Genomic DNA, 22,685 nt, shown 5'->3' on the forward strand with positions numbered 1-22,685 from the left:
ATATATATATATATATATCTCTATACAGTGAAATACTACTCGGCCATAAAAAAAGAATGAAGTAATGCCATTTTCAGCAACACAGATGGACCTAGAGATTATCATTGTAAGTGAAGTAAGTCAGAGAAAGCAAATATCATATGATACCACTTATATGTGGAATCTTAAAAAATGATAAAAATGAACTTATTTACAAAACAGAAACAGACTCACAGACATAGAAAACAAACTTACTGTTACCGTAGGGGAAGGGGGTGGGGGAGGGATAAATCAGGATTTGGGGATTAACAGATACACACTACTGTACGTAAAATAAACAGCAAAACCTACTGTATAGCACAGGGAACTATATTCAATATCTTGTAATAACCTAAAATGGAAAAGAATATGAAAAAGAATAGGGGTGTGTGTGTGTGTATGTGTATTTATATCTCTGAATCACTTTGCTGTACACCGGAAACTAACACAATATTGTAAATCAACTATATTTCAATAAAAACAAAAAAAAATCCAGATTTCTAATGCAGAGACATTGAGTTGTGATCACTCAGTTCATAAAAAGGATTATTCCTTTTGGGGAGACATACCAGCATGCTTTCCAACTTTGTTTCTTTTTAATTTGAAGGTCCAGTTGGCTTTATTAAGCAATTCATGAATTGGGCTGCATCCCATCTAGCAAGTAGAGAGACGCTCCTAGGGGTTGTACAAAATGGAAGGTTTCTGTAGGCAGGAGGTGGATAGGGTAAGAAGGTATTAGCAAAAGAAAACAAATTGTTTCAGTGTGGTATGTTTCATTCCTTTCTCCTTATTCTCCTGTCTGTGACAGGTTTTTGGTTTGTGGTTGCCATGAGGTTCATATATTTCAACCTGTGTATATATATGCGTCTGTTTTAAGTTGATGGTCACTTAAGTTTGAGCACATTTTAAAAACACTCCATTTTTACTCCCCCCCATTTTGTTTTTGATGTCATATTTTGCATTCTTTTAATTTTGTGTGTTGCTTAACTATTTATTGTGGATATAGATGATTTTACTACTTTTGTCTTTGAATCTTCCTACTAGCTTCACAGGTGGTTGATCCATTACCTTTACTATATGTTTGCCTTTACCAATGAGATTTTTCCTTCCATAATTTTTTGTTTCTAGTTATGGCCTAGAAACCATAAACCATTTCTTGTAAGAATAGTTTAGTGGTGATGAACTCCTGTAACTTTGCTTGTCTGTAAAATTCTTCTCTCTCCAAGTCTGAATAAGAGCTTTGTGGGTACAGTCTTCTTGGTTCTGAGTGTTTCCTTTTAGCACTCCGAATATATCTTGCCAGACCCCTGGGCTGCAGAGTTTCTGCTGACAAGTCAGCTGATAGTCTCTATCGGTTCCGTGCATGTAAATAGTTGCTTTTCTCTTTCTGATTTTAAGATTCTCTCTTTATCTTTAACCTTTACTGTTTTAATTATAATGTGTCTTGGTGTGGGTCTCCTTGAATTCATCTTGACACCCTCTGTGCTGCCTGGATTAGGATGTCTGTTTCCTTTCCCAGATTAGGGACGTTCTCATCCATTGTTTCTTCAGCTATAGGTTTTCTGTCTCTTCTCCTTCTGGGACCCCATAGTGTGAATGTTCACGCACTTGATGTTGTCCCAGAGGCCCTTAAACCATCTTCATGTTTTTTCTTTCTGTTTTCTTCTGCTGTTCCTATCGGATGATTTCTACTACCCAGTTTTCCAGATGACTGATCCATTCCGCATCCTCTGATCTGCTTTTGGGTCCCTCTAGTGTTGTTTTGATTTCTGTTATTTTTCAGTTCTGTTTGGTTCTTTTTATATTTTCTGTGTCCTTATCGAAATTCCCACTGAGTTCCCCCTTTCTTCTCCTGAGTTCAGTGCGCATCTTCATGACCATTAGTTTGAGCTCTGTCTGGTAAATTGCTTATCTCTGCTTCATGTAGTTCTTTTTCTGAGGTTTTGTCTTATTCTTTTGTGGCTTTGGCCAGGTGATGTCGTGTCCTAGAGGTGCCCTGTGGTTCTGGAGACCCGGTGCCTGCAGGCGGCACACATCTGCCTGGAGTGCCTCAGGAAGCGGTACTTCACTTCGTTGCAGTAAAGTGAACAGAGCATCACTGATGACTGGCCCAAAGCAGCCGGAGAATTCCCACATGCAGAGATTCTCACGGTGGTTAATACTCCATTGTGCTACCCACCAACCCATTTTGGTTTTTGATGTGACTTGAAATGACAAACTTCATGCTCACCATATCCAATAGGAGAGAGGTCCTAGGAGCAGAGTTCAGGGTGCATTTCAAGACCAGCAAGTGCTTGCCAAGTGTTCGCCGTGGTGTTGTTTACCTTGAGTTTGTCCAGAACTGTGTACATTTGAAAGAGTGCTTTTCAGTCTTCTCATCTTGATTTTCACAACCACCTTATCTGATAGAAAAGGCAGATTGTAGACTTACTTTCTAATGGACCAGTTAGCCTCTGAGACACTCATTTCCTTCGCATGTAAACGAGGCCGTGGATATCTGTGCCTCCTACCTGTGTCTGACACACCAGGCCCTGGTGCCCACACCCATGTCTGCTCCAGGCTGTGTGTAACCACTGTCCCTCTTGCTGTTCCCACCACCTGCCCCCCCCAAGGCTTCACATCTTTTCACTGAGAAGTCCAGGTTAGACCCAGGGGCATGCAGAGACCGAGGGCTGGTCTTCACCTCTTAGATCTTGGCCACTGTTTGTGGACTCAGTTCTCCTTTCACGTGGGAAGGAGAGTGGGGGACAGAGTGGTCACGATTTTTAGTTTAAGCCTCCACCCCCGTGATCATCCTCTCTTACTTACTATTCAGTGAAGCCATGTGTAAACATACCCCACACCTCCTGCCGGCCTCCAGCCTTCTTGTTCTCACATCCCATCCGATTCGCCAGGGAACATCCAAGCCCAGCTGTTTCTCCTGCCTCCTCACCGGGGTTCCCAGCCTTCTGCCTGCTCTCCTTCCTGACCAGAGCCTGCAGGACCCACAAGGCCATGCAGTCTGGCCACACCCCCTCTTGGCCCCTTCTCCCACTGCCCCATCCTCCCTCCCCACAACCAGACCTCCTGGTCTTTGCTGCCCGCTCTACCTGGTGTGCCCCCAGGGTAGCATGGCCAGAGCTCTGTCTTTGCTCACTTCGGGGAGGCCTGCCCTGACCACCCCCCACAGAGTGAACGCGCCCCTTCCACTCTTGTGTGACTCATTGTGATGCCCTCTCAGCATTTGCCACTTTCTCATGCGCCGTGTGGTTTACTGGTGTATTATTGTTTATTCTCTGTCTCTGTCTGGTTAATAGTTGGTGCTTAGCATATATTTTGTTAATAGATGAATGAAAGGAAAATTTAAAATATGTAAAGTGAGAAGTAAAAGTCCCTTGCCAGACACTTACGATGACCCTTCGTAATTTACCAGCAGCAAGTGCTGTGAAGAGTTGAGCCTTTTCCCGCGTGTCTGTGTACAGTATGTGCACGCCCACCTAAGCAGGAAGATGCTCCCTTGCAGTTTGACCTGAGAGTAGTCATGTGGGGTTTTGTTTGCTTTCATTTTACTTGATGATCTAGGTGTAGCTAACAGCCTAGAGTTATGGTATCATAATCTGGTCTCCTGAGAAAACAGCACCAGCAGAAAGCTGTGTCCTTACCCTCCACGGCCCCCATGAGGCTGGTCATGAGAAAGGCTGAGATGAGGGAGGAAGCGGGGGAGGGGGGAAAAGGAGTGGGAGAAAGAAGGAGGAAGTGGAGGGGAGAGGAGGAGGGAGAGAGATGGGGAGAAGGCGTGGACGCAGGTGGGGTCTGGGGCAGCAGTCTGAGGCTGTCAGGGTGATGTTCTAATGGCAGGGAAAGAAGGGGCTTCATCCGTTCCACAGGAGCAAGGTCTGGACCCCAGAGTTTGTGCAGGAAACTTGCTTCTGCCCAGACTCCCTGGAGCCATGTGTGGGCTTTATGTGCTGCATGCACAGCCGTGGAGAGTCAGGAGTTGAGTAGAACACAGACATAAAAAAACATAGGAGGACATGGGTTCTGCCACCTCACTTTCTGCACTGAGCACATACGGTAAAATTGCCCCTGGCCCACGTGCACAGCTCTCAGGCTCCAGTCATCTGGCTTCCACAGCCCCTCCCCAGAGCCGCCCGCCCTGGTTGGCTGGGGTGTCTTCTCAGACCACCAGTTTTGTGATTGGCGTCTCTCAGGTTCCTGAGTCAACCGAGGGACAGGGGTGAAAAGATGAAAAAAGGTACAATTTTAGTCTTCTAAATAGAAATAGGAATAATGGTGTGATCAAAATTTAAATAGCCCCCTGGTCACCTCTTATTTCATGTTCCGTTCCCTCGCCTTGATCATATTTCTCAGTCTCACCGAGATGGTTGTCATCTTTTTATCTCGTTATTATGCACGGGCTGCATGTTGGAGCTACTGAGTGCTGGTTGTGCAGAGCATGGCCTCTGCACCCGGCTGTCGCTCTCAGGCTCTGCGTGGAGGTGAAGCCGGTGACAGGGGCTCTGTTTCAGGGGTGAATATCTTTAGGAGAGAAACACATGCTAGACTCCTGTTTAGAACCTGTTTCTTTCATTGTCCTTGTTTCTTACGTGCCTACATCATTTTCAAGCAAACTTGATGAAAACACTCACACTTACATTTTTGTGAACGTCCTCCTCTGCAGGCTGTTCTCTGTGACCTGTGAATAGAGGACAAATTCCCCGTTCCTGGCGTTCATATACACGACTGTGTCCACAGAAAGGTTGGAAAAAGTCTTGCTTTTGGAAAAATGAGCCTGTGTGTTTACACCCATTTTGTAATGCTTTGTGCTTATTTTCTTCCTAAAACTTGAAGTGAACTTTCCACACATAAGAAGTCAGAGGCCAGGTTATTAAGTAAAAATAGCTTTGATCCATTCTATTTAAGCCATTTTGACTGGGGGTCCAGGAGGCCTAGTCATTGCTCCTGTGGATTTTGATGTGAGGACAAAATGGATGCTTTCTTAAATGTTATAAAGTCATCATGGGAAGCATTGCAGTCCTCACTTTGTCTAGTACTCAAAGGATGATCTTTAAAGGAAGAAGGAAAGAAAACAAAAAATGAGTGGTTGGCTGCCACATCACCCTATTTTGTGGCTGATCCCTTCACTCAAATGGGATTGGGGGCTGATGCTTTCCTTTGCACTGTCGTCTGAGCGTTTGTGTACTGTGCTTGAATAACCTTCCCAGGACAGCTTGTTCTGCCCTGCGTTGAAGAAGAGATTGAACTTGCGGTAAGGAGCTGGGAGCAGATGATTGCCTGCTTGGCTTTTATCCACTTAAGTAGAAAATGACACTCAGTTGTTGCCTGTGGTCCTCAGTGAAGAAAAATTGCAGATGCATCTCCGCTGCTCAGATTTACAGGGCCTGGGCCCTTCTGAACACGTATCACACATATCACTCTGTGACTCTCTTCTGTTACAGTGTTTGTAAATCTGCAAGCTGAGTTGTTACAAGAGAGCTGCATAGGCAGTCGGTGGGTTTGGGTGGAAGCCCGCAGTGCCGTGCAGGGCCAGCCTTCTCGAGCTGGTCTGAGCTGGTCCTGCCAGAGTGGACGCTGGGCCTGGTGGGTTGGTGCCCGTGGCCATGGCCATTAAGTATCTTGATGTCACTCTTCTTGAAGACAACGGAACACCTCTCACCTACATGAAAGGGAATGTAGAAGGCTCTGGGGTGCACAGAGATCATGGTCATCTTAGGCCTCCTGCTTGAAAATGGGCAGGACGTGCAGGCGCCCTAGAGAGCTGACAGCAGGAGCCCGGCCGAGGTCTGGGCCCCCAGGTGTGCTGCCCAGGCTGTGTCTGACTCCAAGACTTGCCCCATCAGCGTTCCCCTCAGGAGGGATGCTCCCCAGGAGGAAACAAAGGTCAGCCCAGGAAATGAGTGGGGTTTATGCAGGATGTTTGAGTCAGAGAACTTGATGGAACAAGGACAGGAGACGTGCCTGTCTTCACGTGTGTCCGTCTTGGTGAGTGTCCATTGCCACACATGTCTGAGTGCACATGTATCTGTCTTCATGCATATATCTTCTTGTGTGCCTGAATTTACGTGTGTTTGTCTTCCTGTGTGCCCTTGTTCACATGTATCTAAAGTGTCCACCTGCACACGTGTCCACCGGGTGATGACAAGAAGCCACGCTGCTCTCTGAAGTCAGTTCTGGCTTCCTGTGGGAGGCTTATTTTTACCCAGGTATTTAATCTGCTTCCATCTTTTTAAAATTGTCATCGTCCAGGTAAATGTTTTGTATTTTCTTTTTCTCTGAAGATTAGTTGTAGAATAAAAACTATTGGAGAAATATGGATTCATGATGCCTGAACTCATCAGTAGAATTACAAAACTGGGGGGTTTCTCCTTGGTCACTGTCTGATTATGTCTCTGTCTCTAGAAGATAGATGATAGAGTCCATTTTTTTAAATCTACATTGTGATAATACTGATTGAACTAAAAAAAAACTTTATGTAGCCCTTTCAACTGCAAGGTATTATTTCAGTACCTTGACACTTTGGTGATAAAAAGGTAATAATTATTATAACACAGTAATTAAAACAGTAATTCCAAAGAATGGTGAAGATACCCCCTTGCCACCATAAATATCTTCCACTTTGGAAACAGCTAACCCAGAAGTTAGAAAGCTGGGCAAAAACCACGGGCAAAGACACCAAACGTGGCACTGTACTCGGCATATAGCAGCCATCTGACACCGAAATTTGATGGTTTCTGACAGGGGCAAACCAACCAGTGATCCAGAGTGACAACACAGTTAACACAGCCTATGAATTGCAGTGGGGTTTTCAAGAATGTTTTTGACTGCCCAAAAAAGTCAGAGTTGGAGATCCATAATCTTATTTTTAAAACACAAGAAGATAAAAATATGTTGTTTGTCATTTTATCTAAAAATTTAGATAAAAATTTAAAACTTCTCTAGCACAGAATAGTTTGGAGATGATAACCATCTAAATTAAAATGACTTAATGAAGTAGCAGTAAAGAGCAGAGTAACAGTGTTATCTTGTCCTGACCACGTGTGTTTGAGTCCGTTCTGCTGTGTTTGGTGCTGGACTAAATTGCGCACAGAAGTTTGCTTTGGTGGAGACTGAGATGCACAGAGAGTGGTCTCTGGGAAGCAGCCTCCCGGACTCGCAGGCTTGCTGGTTCTGACGGGTTGCCCTCTGACGTGGAAAAGTAGCCAGGACAAATGGAAAACACAGCTTGTAAACAATTTGTATGGTGTGATCCCTTTTCTGGCTGGGAGAAAATTAAGCCTCTCTAAATAATATATTTAGCAGGAAGAAAATCTGATAACTGCATACTTACTGGGTAGGTGAGGATGTGATATAGGGAAAACGTTCCTTTCTGTGTTACATAGCTCTTAAAATGGGTTGATTTTTTTTTTTTAATGCTTTCATCAGAGAAAAGGGAGAACGTTACATTAAAATAACTTATAACTTGGGGAGTACTGTGTTTCAACCTTGTATCTTTGTTGTCCTGCCTGTCCGAGGGCCCGGAGGATGGCGGTGGCACTGAAGAGGTGTAGTTACCCTGTTGAATCCCGGCAGCGGAAATACTCGTAACCCTTGTTGCTGACTTGGCATCGATGCACATTTGAGTCTGGCCAGCTGTTTGCAAACTGCTGATTTGTTCATTGCGTGTATAGGAGCTCTTTCTTCAGGCATTGGCAGAAGCATGATCAACTCAAGGCGCATCGAGCGTGTTACAGAGGCTGGAAGTGGCATGACAAGTGGACAGTGGGTATAAACTGCCCGACTGAAGGCCATCCCCGTCAACTCGTTCTTGGTGGGGCCGAGCGCTGAGCTGACTCCCCTCTTCCCTGGCTGCAGCTTGGTCTTTTCCCATTTCGCCGCCACGGCAGTGTCGGCCGTTCCTAGCTGTGTGCTTTCTCAGAGTGTGAGGACCAGTTCTGCGTAGTCCTGAGATTGCCGGGACGATTCCTCCTGTAATTGGTGTTCTCTGTGAGACACAAGCACACCGTTCACCTTGGAATTGAACCTGAAAGTTGACACATGGGTCTGTGGCTCTCTTTGCCATTATTTAATCTACTGTTTTTGATCATGAAAGTGGATGTTCTGAAATTCCTAGGAATTTTGCTTGTTGGGATTGGTTTTTCCTCCCTCACCTAGTTTATCTCCTCGGACTTTTTATTTCCTAGGAAGGTGTTAATGGAGAAAAAGATCATCTGACTTGGTTAATAATCCTGGAAATACAAATTGAAACAACAATGAGGAATGCATTTTACTCACCATATTGGGAACAGTTATAAGGTTGGTGATCAGTGTCGGCACGAGTGTGTGGAAACGGGTAAGGCTGAGGGCAGCTTAGCACCGAGGTGGAAGGCACGGGTGTTCTGAAGCCATTCTGAGCATGCTGCCTGGCCAGCCCCACCGCTGTTGCCTTGGCGATGCCCTTCCTGCCTGTGAGTGGGGGACAGTTGTGTCTGTCCCACAGGGTCGCTGTAAAGAGATTAGTTAACACTCGTAACACTCGTAAACGTCCACGGTGCAATAGACATGTCTAGTGAGTGAAAAGGTAATGATACTCATCCACTCTTAGTGGGATTGCAAAATGACCTAGTCTTTTGGGAAGGTACCTAGGCTTTATTAAAATTTTAAATGTATATGCTCTTTAATTCCTCCATCCCCTTTCTAGATATGTATCTTACAGAAATATTTCCAAATGCATACAAATTAAATGAAATAAAATAAGCATATATTCATATTACTGAACACCATCTAATAATTAAAACAAGTCAATTCATTGATGTGTCCAGTACGCATACTATATATGTTCACATGCACACACTCCTGTGGGAAGATCTGCAAGGTATTCGGTGACAGAAGCAAGTTGCAGAAGAATGTGCATGTTGCGGTTCTGCTTCTCTGCGGATGTAAATACATTTGTGTATGCACGTATTTTATAGGTAAATGGGTATTAAAGAGGCAGGAACTTCATATTTAGTGTGGGTAGTGGCTGCCTAGGGGAGGGAGCGGGTCTGAAGGGGCTGGAGGATAAGCAGGGTCTTTCGCCTTTTGCTGTATGTTCTTGTGCAGTGCTTGCTTTGTCCATCCGAAGGGTGTGCTCACATGTTACTCATATCACTGTTTTAAAAGTTCACGAAAAGAAAACTTCCAGTGAACTAAACAGTGCTTGGTCTCCTAGGCCAGAGGCAGGGCAAGTGTTGGTAAAGGAGACAGGATGGTTGGGCAGGGGCTCTGCTGTGGGTCTGAATCCCCCCAAGCCCCACCACTCACACAGGCAACTGAGTTAGCATTTCTGTGCCTTGGTTTTCTAATCTGTGAAATGGGAGAATAGTAGTGCCTGTGCAGGTTCGTGATAGTGAGTAAGTCGGTGTGTAAAGGGCTCAGGACTGTGCCGGCACATGAAACACCAACTGAGCACAGCTCCCCCATCAGGAGGGAGGGGCTGTCGGCAAGCAGGTCCTGAAGAGAGGCTGGGGGACAGAACCAGGAATGCAGTTGTCTGAGTGAGCGGGGCAACGAGGCCGAGTACTGTGCCTAGGAATTCAGGTGCTTCTGTTCTGCCTTCTTGCATGTGTTTTGCAAATCTGCCAAGGGAGAACCTAGGTGTCTGAGTGTCTCTGACTAGCAGGGGACTCTAATAAATACAAATACACAGCGTAGGTTACGGTAGTGCCAGATTAGTGCCATCGGTTTACATTTTAGGTGAGTAAACTCAGTCTTCCATAACTACCATTTTACAGACGCAATTGAAAATTTCCGGTAGCAAATGGAGTTCATGATTTTAAGGTATTTAAATATTGATTCTTACTGTTATTAAACGTAGGAATGTGGATCTCGTAACTAAGACAAACTGTACACTCTTGGGTCGTAAAGGAACTTCTCCCTCCAGCTTCTCGTGTGCGGTACTTGCTGGTCACCACAGATCAGTTCTTCAGTCTTCCCATACTTGGGATATGTCTGGGCTGATCCAGCATTTTGCTTTCATGTGGCTTTTTAAAATGAAAACAGGCACACTTTTTTTCTTTTTAATATCTTTATTGGAGTATAATTGCTTTACAATGGTGTGATAGTTTCTGCTGTATAGCAAACTGAATCAGCTATACATACACATATATCCCCATACCTCCTCCCTCTTGCGTCTCCCAACCACCCTCCCTATCCCACCCCTCTAGGTGGTCACAAAGCACCGAGCTGATCTCCCTGTGCTATGCTGCTGCTTCCCAAAAGCTATTTTACATTTGGAAGTGTATATATGTCCACGCCACTCTCTCGCTTCATCCCAGCTTACCCTTCCCCCTCCCCATGTCCTCAAGTCCATTCTCTACGTCTGCACCTTTATTCCTGTCCTTCTCCTAGGTTCTTCAGAACATTTTTTTTTTTTTAGATTCCATGTATATGTGTTAGCATACGGTATTTGTTTTTCTCTTTCTGACTTGCTTCACTCTGCATGACCGACTCTAGGTCCACCCACCTCACTACAAATAACTCAATTTCGTTTCTTTTTATAAAGTAATAGTGGTGAGAGTAGACAACCTTGTTTTGTTCCTGATCTCAGAGGAAATGGTTTCAGTTTTTCACCATTGAGAACGATGTTGTCTGTGGGTTTGTCATATATGGCCTTTATTATGTTGAGGTAGGTTCCCTCTATGCCTACTTTCTGGAAGGTTTTTATCATAAACGGGTGTTGAATTTTGTTGAAAACTTCTTCTGCATCTATTGAGATGATCATATGGTTTTCCTCCTTCAGTTTGTTAATATGGTTTATCACATTGATTGATTTGCATATATTGAAGAATCCTTGCATTCCTGGGATAAACTCCACTTGATCATGGTGTATGATCCTTTTAATGTGCTGTTGGATTCTGTTTGCTAGTATTTTGTTGCAAATTTCTGCATCTATGTTCAGTGATATTGACCTGTAGTTTTCTTTTTTTGTGACATCTTTGGTTTTGGTATCAGGGTGATGGTGGCCTCATAGAATGAGTTTGGGAGTGTTCCTCCCTCTGCTATATTTTGGAAAAGTTTGAGAAGGATAGGTGTTAGCTCTTCTCTAAATGTTTGATAGAATTCGCCTGTGAAGCCATCTGGTCCTGGGCTTTTGTTTGTTGGAAGATTTTTAATCAGTCTCTATTTCAGTGCTTGTGATTGGTCTGTTTATATTGTCTATTTCTTCCTGGTTCAGTCTCGTAAGGTTGTGCTTTACTAAAAATTTGTCCATTTCTTCCAGGTTGTCCGTTTTATAGGCATATAGTTGCTTATAGTAAGTAATCTCTCATGATCCTTTGCATTTCTGCAGTGTCAGTTGTTACTTCTCCTTTTTCATTTCTAATTCTATTGATTTGAGTCTTCTCTCTTTTTTTCTTGTTGAGTCTGGCTAATGGTTTATCAGTTTTGTTTATCTTCTCAAAGAACCAGCTTTTAGTTTTATTGATCTTTGCTATCGTTTCCTTCATTTCTTTTTCACTTATTTCTGATCTGATCTTTATGATTTCTTTCCTTCTGCTAACTTTGGGGGTTTTTTTGTTCTTCTTTCTCTAATTGTTTTAGGTGTAAGGTTAGGTTGTTTATTTGAGATGTAACAGGTGCACTTTTAAATTTATTTATTTTTTTTTTTGGCTCTGTTGGATCTTCGTTGCTGCGCACAGGCTTTCTCTAGTTGTGGCGAGCACGGGCTACTCTTCATTGTGGTGTGTGGGCTTCTAATTGCGGTGGCTTCTCTTCTGGCAGAGCATGGGCTCTAGGCGCACGGGCTTCGGTAGTTGTGGCTCATGGGCTCTAGAGCACAGGCTCAGTCATTGTGGCTCACAGGCTTAGTTGCTCCATGGCATGTGGGATCTTCCCGGACCAGGGCTCAAACCCATGTCCCCTGCATTGGCAGGTGGTTTCTTAACCACTGCACCACCAGGGAAGTCCTAAAACAGGTGCACTTTTAAATTAGATTACTTAGCTGGACAATTCATTTGCTAGGGCTGTTATGACAAAGTACCTCAAACTGGGTGGCTGTAAACAATAGAAATTTATTCTCACAGTTGTGGAGTTTGGAAGTCTGAAATTAGGGTGTCAGTAAGGTTGCTTCCTTCTGGGGGCTCTGATGGGGAATCTGTTCCGGGCCTCCCTCCAGCTTCTGGTGGTGCCAGCAACCCTTGGCTTGCAGACCCATGATCTCTTCCTAACTAACTACTTCTGCAAAGACGCTGTTTGAAGGTCACATTCAAGGTTCAGAGAGTTAAGACAGGGACATGTCTTTTGGGGGGACACAGTTCAGCCTACAGCGGTCACTTAGGCTTATGATTTCTGACTCTCATGTGGGGTCTTGACCGAGGACGAGGGTGAGGGAGCCCTGGCCGCAGAGGGTTCCTGCAGGACTCCTCTGTCTTTCATTTCAAAGTGTTGATTTGTTGGGATCTTTGGAAAAGAAAAAAGCCAGGAGATCAATATCAATTCCAGTGTTAGGGGCTCCAGGTGGTTTCATGTGGGTTTTATTATTTGGGCAACTTTCATTTTATATCCTTTTAGCACTACTCTTTTTGATTGTTACAGATGGAATAGTTCGATTTTCAGACTCTTATACTTCTTTACTTTTTAAAATTGAGATATAATTGACATATAACATATGCTTCTTTTTTAAATACACCAGTTACTTGATTCAAATTAGATCTCTTTTTGCAAATTTTAACTTCTGTGTTTTCCCATTTATGGTTTTAGTTTCATTATAAACTTTGATGATACTTTAAAGCCGTATAGCAAACTTCTATTTATTTTATTTTATTTTATTTTATTTTGCGGTTCACGGGCCTCTCACTGTTGTGGCCTCTCCCGTTGTGGAGCACAGGCTCCGGACGCGCAGGCTCAGCGGCCATGGCTCATAGACCTAGCCGCTCCGCGGCATGTGGGATCTTCCCGGATCGGGGCACGAACCCGTGTCCCCTGCATCGGCAGGCAGACTCTCAACCACTGCGCCACCAGGGAAGCCCCAAACTTCTATTTATAGTCCATATTTTAGATCCTAAAACTACCTTAAGCATTTGTATATGGAAAATTAGAGAAACAAATGTGATGTTTACCTAAACTGCACTCTCTCACTTTACTTACATTGAAGAATCTTTAGCTTGCAGGGATAAAATCCATGATCTTAGAAACGTTTTAATTTATTTGTTCCCTGATCTAGTCAGCAGACGTTTATTGCTGTACACTACTCCAGGGATGGGGACTCTGCAGTGACCAAAAGAAAACCCTCCTGCCCTCCTGGAGGAGACGTGGACAGATAGTTAGATGGTTCCTGCTATGGAGACGGGACCACCCTGGAGGACAGTGAGGGAGAGGGCCACGAGGCCGTCTGCCAGAGGCAAGAAGGAGGCCAGGGCCCCGGAGGGAGTGGGCTGGGGTTTGGAGGGAGAGCAGGGCTGGATGCTGCGTGGAAGCAGGGAGAACAAGAGCAGAGGTGAGGCCGGGGCAGCCTCGGAGCCCGTGGACGGTGGCGAAGGCAGACCATGGATGTGGTGAAGCTGTACTTTCCCCCAGCCATCAAGCACTTTTTATGTGGTCTCTCATCCAAATAATTGCCGATTTTTACAAGTACTGAGCCTGTGCCCACACAGTGCACGTCTGGCCTGGAGGCCACACAGGCAGTCTAGCATTTCTGCTCACTCCTGTCATCGTCCTTCTTGGAGACGTGACTCTCCCTTCTTAGCCGTTTTCAAACCTGGGAAATCCAACCTTGCAGAGAAAGGAGTGGGTGCGAAAAGGAGTTGGTCGTTCTCTGGTGGACACATGTAAGGGGAGGGCAGGGGGACAAGGGAGTCCCTCGGCGTCTCTACACTTCTCAGGAGCCCAGAAGTAGAAGGAGCAGACATTGGTGTCTCCTGAACAGAGAAAACAGGTGCTGAGAAGAGCACAGGGACGTGTGGCAGCCACACCTGCCTTCAGAGGCCTTCAGGGCCCAAAGGTGCAACCTTGGTGTGCATGCAGCATATTTACATGCATATCTGTGTTCAGACAGCTGACGTGCTTCTAACCAGACACAAACTGCCATTACAGGCCCACCGATGACAGCAACCAGCCCCCAGGCCGCGGCGTCCTCTCCATGCACGGGCTGACCTATGGGGTCATCCGGGTGGACTCGGAGGAAAAGCTGTCTGTACTCACCGTGCAGGACGTCGGCCTTGTGATGCCTGGAGGTGAGCGCGGGTACAGGCGCAGAGTCAGAGCCCAGCCGGGGACCAGCTGCCAGTGCTGCCCTGGCTGGCATCCCTGTCCCCGGCTGTGAGCGTGCCCACCTCGGCCTGACCTCCAGTCTGGTCCCATGTTCGCCAAGCTTCAGCCCAGGAGGTGCGGTAACACGGCCCTTCCTGATGAAAGAAAACCCAAAATGTTCATGAGGCTGAGGAAAGGCCTCTATGTCACATGCACCTTGGGACCCCAGGAGGCACCCGGGACTGCTCTGCACCCCCAGAGGCACCTGCGCCACTTCTCCCCATGCAAAGGTCAGCTTCTTGCTGGTCGTCCTGGTGCACTGGGGGCCAAACCCTTATGGAAGCTTGCCTGCAGCACAAGAGCCCTTGTTTAAGTCACAGAAATCATTTCCGTGTTGCGTACAGACAAGCTCCCGGCAGAAGGACCTGCCTTGATGAAACCCTCTTGCCTTTCCACCCCTGCCCTGTGCTGGGACACCTCCTGAGGCCTTGCGGGGGCCCCAGGGAGTGCAGCTAGAACAGCTCTGCTGGCAGGAGGGAGCCCCGGTCTGATTTGTAGGGCTCCCTCCCTGGCCCTGCCTCTCCTCACTCTTCACATGGCGTCCCCGGGGAGTGGGCCCCCTTTCCTGGGGCAGTTCCTCCAGAGCCTGGACCTTCTCCTGATGAGCCTCCACGCACATGGGTGTTGTCTCGCCTCATCAGGGGCAGTCGCATCCACATACAGCCTAACCCCAAAGCCAGGCACATGCTCAGCTCAGCTGCAGCTTCAGCCAGGCCTCCTGGCTCCATTCCTTTCTTGCTTTTTCAAATAAAGCAATTCCCCATGGTTCCAACCTCAAAAGATGAGAAAACTGTACAGTGAAAAGCCTCCTTTCCAGCCACTGGAGGCACCCACAGTGGAGACATGCAGGCAGCATGTACACAGACAGACACACACACACACACTGGCATATTCTTTTTCCTGTTTTTTTAAAATTTCACATAACAATAGAGCCCTTCGTGCCTGCTCATATCTTGAATCTTGAAGCTCGTTTGTTAGCAGCACGTGAAGAGCTCACACATTCCCTTCCAGGCTGAGGAGCATTATGGTGTTTGAACACATAATAGTTTATCCAAACCCTTTCCATTGGGTGATTTTCCACTTTTTGCCCCTGCAGTGTGGTTGATGCAGTAACTCATCTGTGCTCCAGCCTGCAGAGGTGTGAGGAAGAGCTAACAGGGAGCGTTCTAGAAATGTGCAGTGTGAAGGGCACACACCCAAGTGACTCTGATGAGGCTGTCCTTCAGAAGGATCATAAGGATTGATATTCCTGCTGCTAGCGGGGGACGCCCCTCTTTCTCCACTCCCTCATGCCCAGTGTATTTTCAGACTTTCTGATTTTTACCAGTTTGAGGGGTAAAGAATACTTTGGTGTCATTTTAATTTGAACTTTTCTTACCATGAGTGAGCTGAAATCTTCCCGTGTTTTGAGTGGGTCTCTTTTTAGACACAGCACTTCCTGTCACCTGACACCAACCTGGGGATGAGGGCAGCCTTATGACTCTTTCTGCCCAGCTCAGCTGTCACTCGGTGCACCCACCACCTCCCTGAAACACCAGCTTCAGCCCTGATCGCTGGCGCTCTGCAAACAGGAAAATTAGCATCCGCCAGCCTTCCCTGAAGGGCACACCTTGACGGGGAGTCTGAGCTCAAAGACTGAGATTCCCGTGGGATGGGGGAGGCTTTCTGTTTAGAAAAGCCTGAGAGGCTGTTGAGCAAGTGTCTCCTGCTCGTTGGTTTCAGGGCTCAGGCTGCATCTTGGAGGCTGTGTGGTCTAGCTGATGACGCTCAGGCTTGTTCTAAGTGTCGTCCTCATGTCTGGATGGCAGAAACTGTTACTCCCTTTAAATGCCATTTACACACTAAAATTAAAGCAATTGGAATTATTGACTGATGTCACAACTATAAAATGTGAGGTTTTGCTGCGACATGGAGACTCACTTGCCTCAGGGACTGTGAGGACCTGCTCGCTTTCACCTGTGGTTTTGCTGCAGACGCTGCTTCTGCTCGTTTGGGTTCTTTTCCATATTCATTCATTTCTTCTCTCTGACTCCCTCCCTCCCTCCCTCTCTAACGTCACTGTGCTTCGTTTTGCGTTCAGCCATCATGTGTTCGGTGAAGCCGGACGGGGTTCCCCAGCTGTGCAGGACGGACGAAGTCGGGGAGCTCTGCATGTGCGCAGTTGCCACGGGCACGTCCTACTATGGCCTCTCGGGTATGACCAAGAACACCTTCGAGGTAGGTGGGAGGTGAGCCCCGTCAGACAGCCATTGCCAGGTGCGTGGAATAGACGTGAAAGAGAAGATGGTGATTTCTCGATAAAACGTATTCATAGTAATTAAAATGGTTGCACTTTCTCCTGCCGTTATTTTTGTAGTTTTCAATAAATTTGGCTTAGCAGCGTTGTTTTCACCTCATAACCAGAGTTGAGAAAGAGCAAGTCGTTTTTTTAAAAGGGGCCTTTTTGTTCATTGCCGTTCTCACCCGTTTAGGAAGAGCAGCAGCTGACAGGTGGGGGCTGGAGAGTGTGCACGGCCATGCTGGGGGAGGGAGCAGTGGCCCCCTTGGGGCCTGTCAGCCTCGGCCAGACATGCACACTGCACATCTACCCCTACCACACGAGTGTGTGTCCGTGCCGTGTGCACACGGGTGTGGCATGCAGTTAGCACACACATGCACACACTGCCCAGGAAACCCAGCATTCTCAGAATTCGTATCATTTCACCAAGCGTGCCTGACCTTAGAAGGAACACACTTTGCCTAAGTTGTATGTCAGCAAACATGAGTTGTTTGGGGATAAATTTATTAACATGTAGAACTTCAGATGTGAACACATGTGATGTGGTGCCTTGTACAGGCAGCTTTGTTGAATGTAGATTCAGGTTTCTAAGTGCCCCTGAAACTGAGCCAAACACAGTCTAAATAAAACTTATCTCCTTTTCTTTGCGACTTATCTGTCGGGTGGGTTGAGGAAACTAGGGATCGAGTTTGAACTCGTGGTGGGGCCTGCTTCCTCTGTATTTTTCTTTTGAGTGTATTTCCAATAAGGGAAAATAGCATTTTAATGAACAGGGATTACTTTACAACTGACAGATGTTATTTAAAATGCACCTTGCTTCTCCACTTAACCATTTTTATGCTGTGGTTTTATAAGCAGAAGAATGAATTAGTGTTTGTTAGACTGTGGCAGGCCTCTTCAGAGGCCCCTGCACATGGGCCGGTGGGACGAGCTGTGAGAGCTGGGGAGGGAGGGGAGGTGCCCGCAGGCTGGCGCTCACAGCAGCTATGCGGACCTGGGCTTCTCCAGCCAGGGTCAGGTGAGGAGACCCAGCTTGGGGGAAGCAGGACCAGTGGGCTCCATGGAGGAGGGTGGAGGCCGGGCCCTGCTGGGCACTCAGAGCTCTTTGTCCCCAGGTGTTCCCGGTGACGAGCTCGGGGGCCCCGGTCAGCGAGTACCCCTTCGTGAGGACGGGCCTGCTGGGCTTCGTCGGCCCTGGGGGCCTCGTGTTCGTGGTGGGCAAGATGGACGGGCTCATGGTGGTCAGTGGGCGCCGACACAACGCCGATGACATCGTGGCCACAGCACTGGCCGTGGAGCCCATGAAGTTCGTGTACAGGGGAAGGTGAGCGCCCTCTGTGGTTGGCACAGTTCTCCACAGACTACACTTTCTGTGTAAAACTGAAAAAAATTGCTTAAACTAACGAGACTTGGTGTCCTCCTCTGTAAAATGAAGCCACTGGACTCTATTACTTCTGAGATTCCATGCAGTTCTGAATGTCCAATTTTATGAAACTTTTCTGAGCCCCATAAATATACTTTCACTAAATTCTCTTCCACATTAAATAAGAATGTCCATTTGAAAATCTTATTTTTAATAAGTAACTACACAGAGGAAAGAGCCAAGCATTTATCTTGCTGCAGCTCATTCACCCAGAGGTAACAGTTGAGCCACAAACTGCCTGGAAATTGGCTCCCGTGGGTTTCTTCCCGGTGGTGCCCCCAACCCCAGCTTGGCACACAACCGACACTGGATCGCTGACCACGGCTCCTGAGGTTTTGCCGATTTGGAGGAAGTCAGCTGCTTTGGATCTCACCCTGAGTTGCCCAGCTAGTGGGAGCAGGAGGAAGCAGAGCTTGGGGTTGGCGGTAGCCGAGCCACCTTCGTGCACAGGGCACCCTGGAGGGCCATTCGCCACATTTTGTGTTTCCCACGAGAGGCAGACACAGCTAGCAGAAAATGATTAGCTCCCAAATGGCAGATTTCTGCTGATGGGGAGAATATAGCTTCGCAGGTGCAAACTCAAGATGCAGGTCGCACGGCTCAGTAAATTTCAGCAGTTCTGATACCCGCGCTTGACTCCCCTGTCCCAAGGCACGAGGCCCGTCACCCAAAGCCACGGGCTACCTCCACAGGAAGTGTGGTGGTTCTGCCCTCCGGCTTTGCCAGGCTTCTCCCCCAAAGCCGCACTTCCGTGGGTGAGCACCTGGGAGTTGGAAGCTGCAATTACCCGTCAAGGTGGTAGTTGGCACTGGGAACCCCTGAGCTCTGCAGTTGTAACAGCTGCGAAGCGCTTTATGGCAGGGCCAATCCCTTTGTGAGCCTCTCCAGCATGTGATCACCGCGATTTCCTGTCTGACCCCACAGAATAGCCGTGTTTTCGGTGACTGTCCTGCACGACGAGAGGATCGTGATCGTGGCTGAGCAGAGGCCAGACTCCACGGAGGAGGACAGCTTCCAGTGGATGAGCAGGGTGCTGCAGGTAGCTCGCTCCTGCCCTGAGCCCCTCTCCTGGGCTCACGTGAGCTTCCCTGCACCATTGTGCTCTCTGATCATCCCTCCTTTTGACCAGAGATTGCATCAGCCATGAAACTTACACTTGCCTTCTGGGGAAGGAGCTAAACAGACCAGGCTTAGGGTTCAGAGGTTTGCAGAACTGGCTCCCGCTCGCTCGTGGAGGTCGCAGCAGGACCTTTTGGTTATGACCTTGAGAGCGTGCTTTCTTTTCTCCCAGTGTCCGTTCTTGTGTGTGTGGTGTCCCACAAGTGCTATGGAAACTGTATTCTGCTCCGTTTGGCGAGCCTGCCCTCCTCTGACCTCAGCGTCTCCATGCCGGGAGCATCACGGGTGCTGCACCTGCTTCTCTGTGTTGTGATTTACACAGTCTGAGTATTTGCTCCATGCCTGTTCATGATACCTATTTTAACATGGTTCCCTCTCTCACGACCTTCCAGGCAATCGACAGTATACATCAGGTTGGGGTTTATTGTCTGGCATTGGTTCCAGCAAACACCCTCCCCAAAACCCCACTCGGTGGCATCCATTTGTCAGAAACGAAGCAGCTTTTCCTGGAGGGCTCACTTCACCCCTGCAATGTCCTGATGTGCCCCCACACGTGCGTCACAAACCTGCCCAAGCCTCGGCAGAAGCAACCAGGTACATCTGGAGGGCCGTGCAGGCCCGGGATGGCCCTGGAGCTGGGTGGGGGCCACGCTGACCACGGTTCTCAGCCTCCCTCCCCTCCCGTCTCCCATCACACACTCCCAGGCAAGTCAGCCTCCCGCTAAGCGATGTCTTTCTACCAAACATGGGATAGAATACAGCAGAGTCCAGACAGCAGGGGCTGTAGACCACTTGGTTGGAGAGGTGTTGGCAGTGCCTGAGCCTAGCCTTCTTGGCAGTTGTCAGACCTCCTGGGTGGCCTTTGGCAGAGAACCTCTCAGGGTCATGGCTTCCTGTTGAACAAATTAGAATAAGGCTTCCATACCTGTTTCATGAGTCACAGCAGCTGGAAGCCTGTGAGGAATCGTACAGATCAACTCGTGACGTTGTCATGGTGGTAAACATTTGTCTGCTGCTTTGCAATTTGGGGAACACGTAATTATCTACCATCTGACTTGATCCTCCTAGCAGCTAACTGATCATAGTCTTTAAGGCTGCACACAGTTATCAGTGAAAACGAATTCATTGCAAGAATATGGTGGTGAGGAATCAACTCTTCTGCCAGTGTAGTGATGGAGGGTCCCCAGGCCTCCAGGCTTGATGTGCAGACAGACCTCGGAGGCAGCCAGGATGAGCTCGGGCTGGGGTATTAGGACGACGACCAACAGTGCCTGGCACAGGCGGGCCGCTTGTCCACACGTTACATGTATTAACTCATTTCATCCTCATGGATTTCGTCCTCTTATCTCCATTTTGCAAGGAAATGAGGAAATCGTACCACAGAGGGGTTCAGGAACTGCCTAAGGCTGTGGGTCCAGAGTGTAGGAGAGACAGGCCTAGCCCTGACAACTCTTCACTCCACCGATGAAGAGTGGCAGCACGGGCAGAGTTCCTGGCGAGTCAGCTAGAGGTGGCTGGTGGGTACTGGGCGCAGCACAGTTGGCGGTAGATATAGGAACCAGCCCATCCCCGGGCCACCCCTAGAAGTGAGCTTGATGAGATGGGGGTGAGCGGTCTCTCCAGATTCAGGTGAGGACGCTGATACTGCAGGAGGAAAGCAGGTACCAGGCTCCCCGACTTTACCCCTCTGTGCAAGCAGCAGCACCGGGATTGCCACAGCGTGGCTCTCGCTGTGTTCTTACGGAATCGACAGGAGTGTCTCGGCTCCCCGGGGTGTCCTCACTCACTGTCCCAACCTCCTTCTCCCACCTTTAACCTTGGTCCATCATCAGATGCCTCGACCCGGTGGCCAGTGGGCCCAGGTGTTGGAGACGCAGTTTGTGACAGCAGAATTTAGGACAGACGTTTATGATGAGGGATCATTGGCAGATGCATGACCGTTGCAGGGCTCAGACACCTGTCAGACATCTAGGAACGCATGACAGGGACGCGTGGCCCAGTGAACAGGCTCTGAGAGCCAGGTTGGGCGCCTTCCTCCTCAGGGCGCACATGGCAGGTACCAGGATCCGCACCGCTCTTACATGCAGCACAGAAAATGCAGCTTCGTGTGATTGGCAATTGTAAGGAAAGGATTCTCTAATGGTACCTGGTTATCTCATCTATTCTTGTTAATTATTGGAGGTTATATAACTTTGTCTTCAAAAAACTGTTTGTTGTTTGTTTTTTAACAAATACTAAATGAATAGATGTCAGCATCTCCCTAACTGGAGAACAAAGGCAGCGGCCTGGGAGAACACTTATGGGAATTTGGTGAAAGCTTTATTTCTATGTACCCTTACTTGAGGCTTGTTCATATTTGCTGTCATTTTCATGGTAGTGACTTACTTGAAATCCTGTTCTAATTAGATTTTTCAAAGCTACGTCTTTGAAAGGATTTCCCCAGAGTAAGCTTCTTCCCAAAGTGAGAAGTCATGTTCTCAGGAACTTCACTCGTGTTTTCCTCACGTGTGTGCCGCTGCTTCTTTGCAGAGATCGGCCCTGCCTCTGTGATGGTGGGGAACCTGGTGTCTGGGAAGAGGATCGCACAGGCCAGCGGCAGAGACCTGGGCCAGATAGAAGACAATGACCAGGCCCGGAAGGTGAGAGCTGAGGGTCAGACGTCTACCTGGGCTCTTCTCCACTCCTGCCCAGATGCTGTATCACAAGCGTCACCAACTCCCACTTGCCCTGTCTGGCAGCCCAGTATCTACCATTGATGACCTTTCTTCCTACCTGCCCTCTTGGTCCTGCAAGAGATGTCTGTGTGATTTTATAAGGAAAACGTGTTTGCTGAGGGTGCAGTGTTGTAGGACTGCATGGGTAGGTGATGCAGTCCCATGACTAGCAGGCCCAAGGCCAGTGTCTGCAATCCCTGTCGTGTCCTAGCATCCCCTAAGCACTTGTTCCTGATTCTCCCTCCAGCCCTGATTTGACACTCACACTGCCTCACAGCCACCTTACAGTGAGGCTTCAGTCCTTTGATGGTTGGAATTCAAGAAAACGTTAATGCAAAACCCAGGTTCGGGAGCCAGACATTCTTAAAGCAGCCTTGGGAGCTGTAGGAGGAATCCTTGGGCCCCACTCCACTTAAACATCAGACACACAGTTTGTCACGCATAGCTACAAGTCCCCATTAGAACATTCAGCCTTGAGAACTCTCATGATTCACCAAAAGGTGGTCCCACTCTAAATGGGCTCCCAGGAAATGTGGCAAAATCAACCATTTAAGATGTTGCCAATTTGGTAACATGTAGTAACACGTTCACTGAAAGCACTTGATCACCATGTTCCCCACCTCACAGTACATTTCCATCGTAAAATGGATTAAGGTGAAGATGTGGGTGTTTCCTGTATCCTGACGCTAGTGCTGTGTCCTGACATTAAACAGGGCCATCCTTGTTACTAGAGACTGAGTCAGTGGGTATGTGTCACCTGTGTGACCTGCAGAGCTATTGAATGACTTCAGGGATGGCCATTGTAAACACAACAAATTTAAGAGAGCCCGTTTTTGAAACAGGGTAGCTCTGATTCTGTCATTGCAACCCC

General features: G+C 47.7%; 1 protein-coding gene across 3 annotated transcripts in view; it reads left to right on the forward strand.

Moving 5' to 3' along the window:
- DIP2C (DIP2 acetate--CoA ligase C (putative)) overlaps positions 1-22,685 on the forward strand; it is a 186,786-nt gene that overhangs the window by 97,561 nt on the left and 66,540 nt on the right. For all 3 annotated transcript variants that reach the window (XM_024742794.1, XM_024742793.1, XM_024742792.1), the window contains 6 exons: positions 14,065-14,204; positions 16,361-16,497; positions 17,674-17,882; positions 18,906-19,020; positions 19,493-19,694; positions 21,630-21,739. In XM_024742794.1, coding sequence (XP_024598562.1) covers positions 14,065-14,204; positions 16,361-16,497; positions 17,674-17,882; positions 18,906-19,020; positions 19,493-19,694; positions 21,630-21,739 — 913 coding nt within the window. The remainder of the gene's footprint in view (positions 1-14,064; positions 14,205-16,360; positions 16,498-17,673; positions 17,883-18,905; positions 19,021-19,492; positions 19,695-21,629; positions 21,740-22,685) is intronic.

The sequence above is a fragment of the Neophocaena asiaeorientalis genome, unplaced genomic scaffold, assembly GCF_003031525.2.
Source record: "Neophocaena asiaeorientalis asiaeorientalis breed wild unplaced genomic scaffold, Neophocaena_asiaeorientalis_V1.1 scaffold155, whole genome shotgun sequence".
Lineage (NCBI taxonomy): Eukaryota > Metazoa > Chordata > Mammalia > Artiodactyla > Phocoenidae > Neophocaena > Neophocaena asiaeorientalis.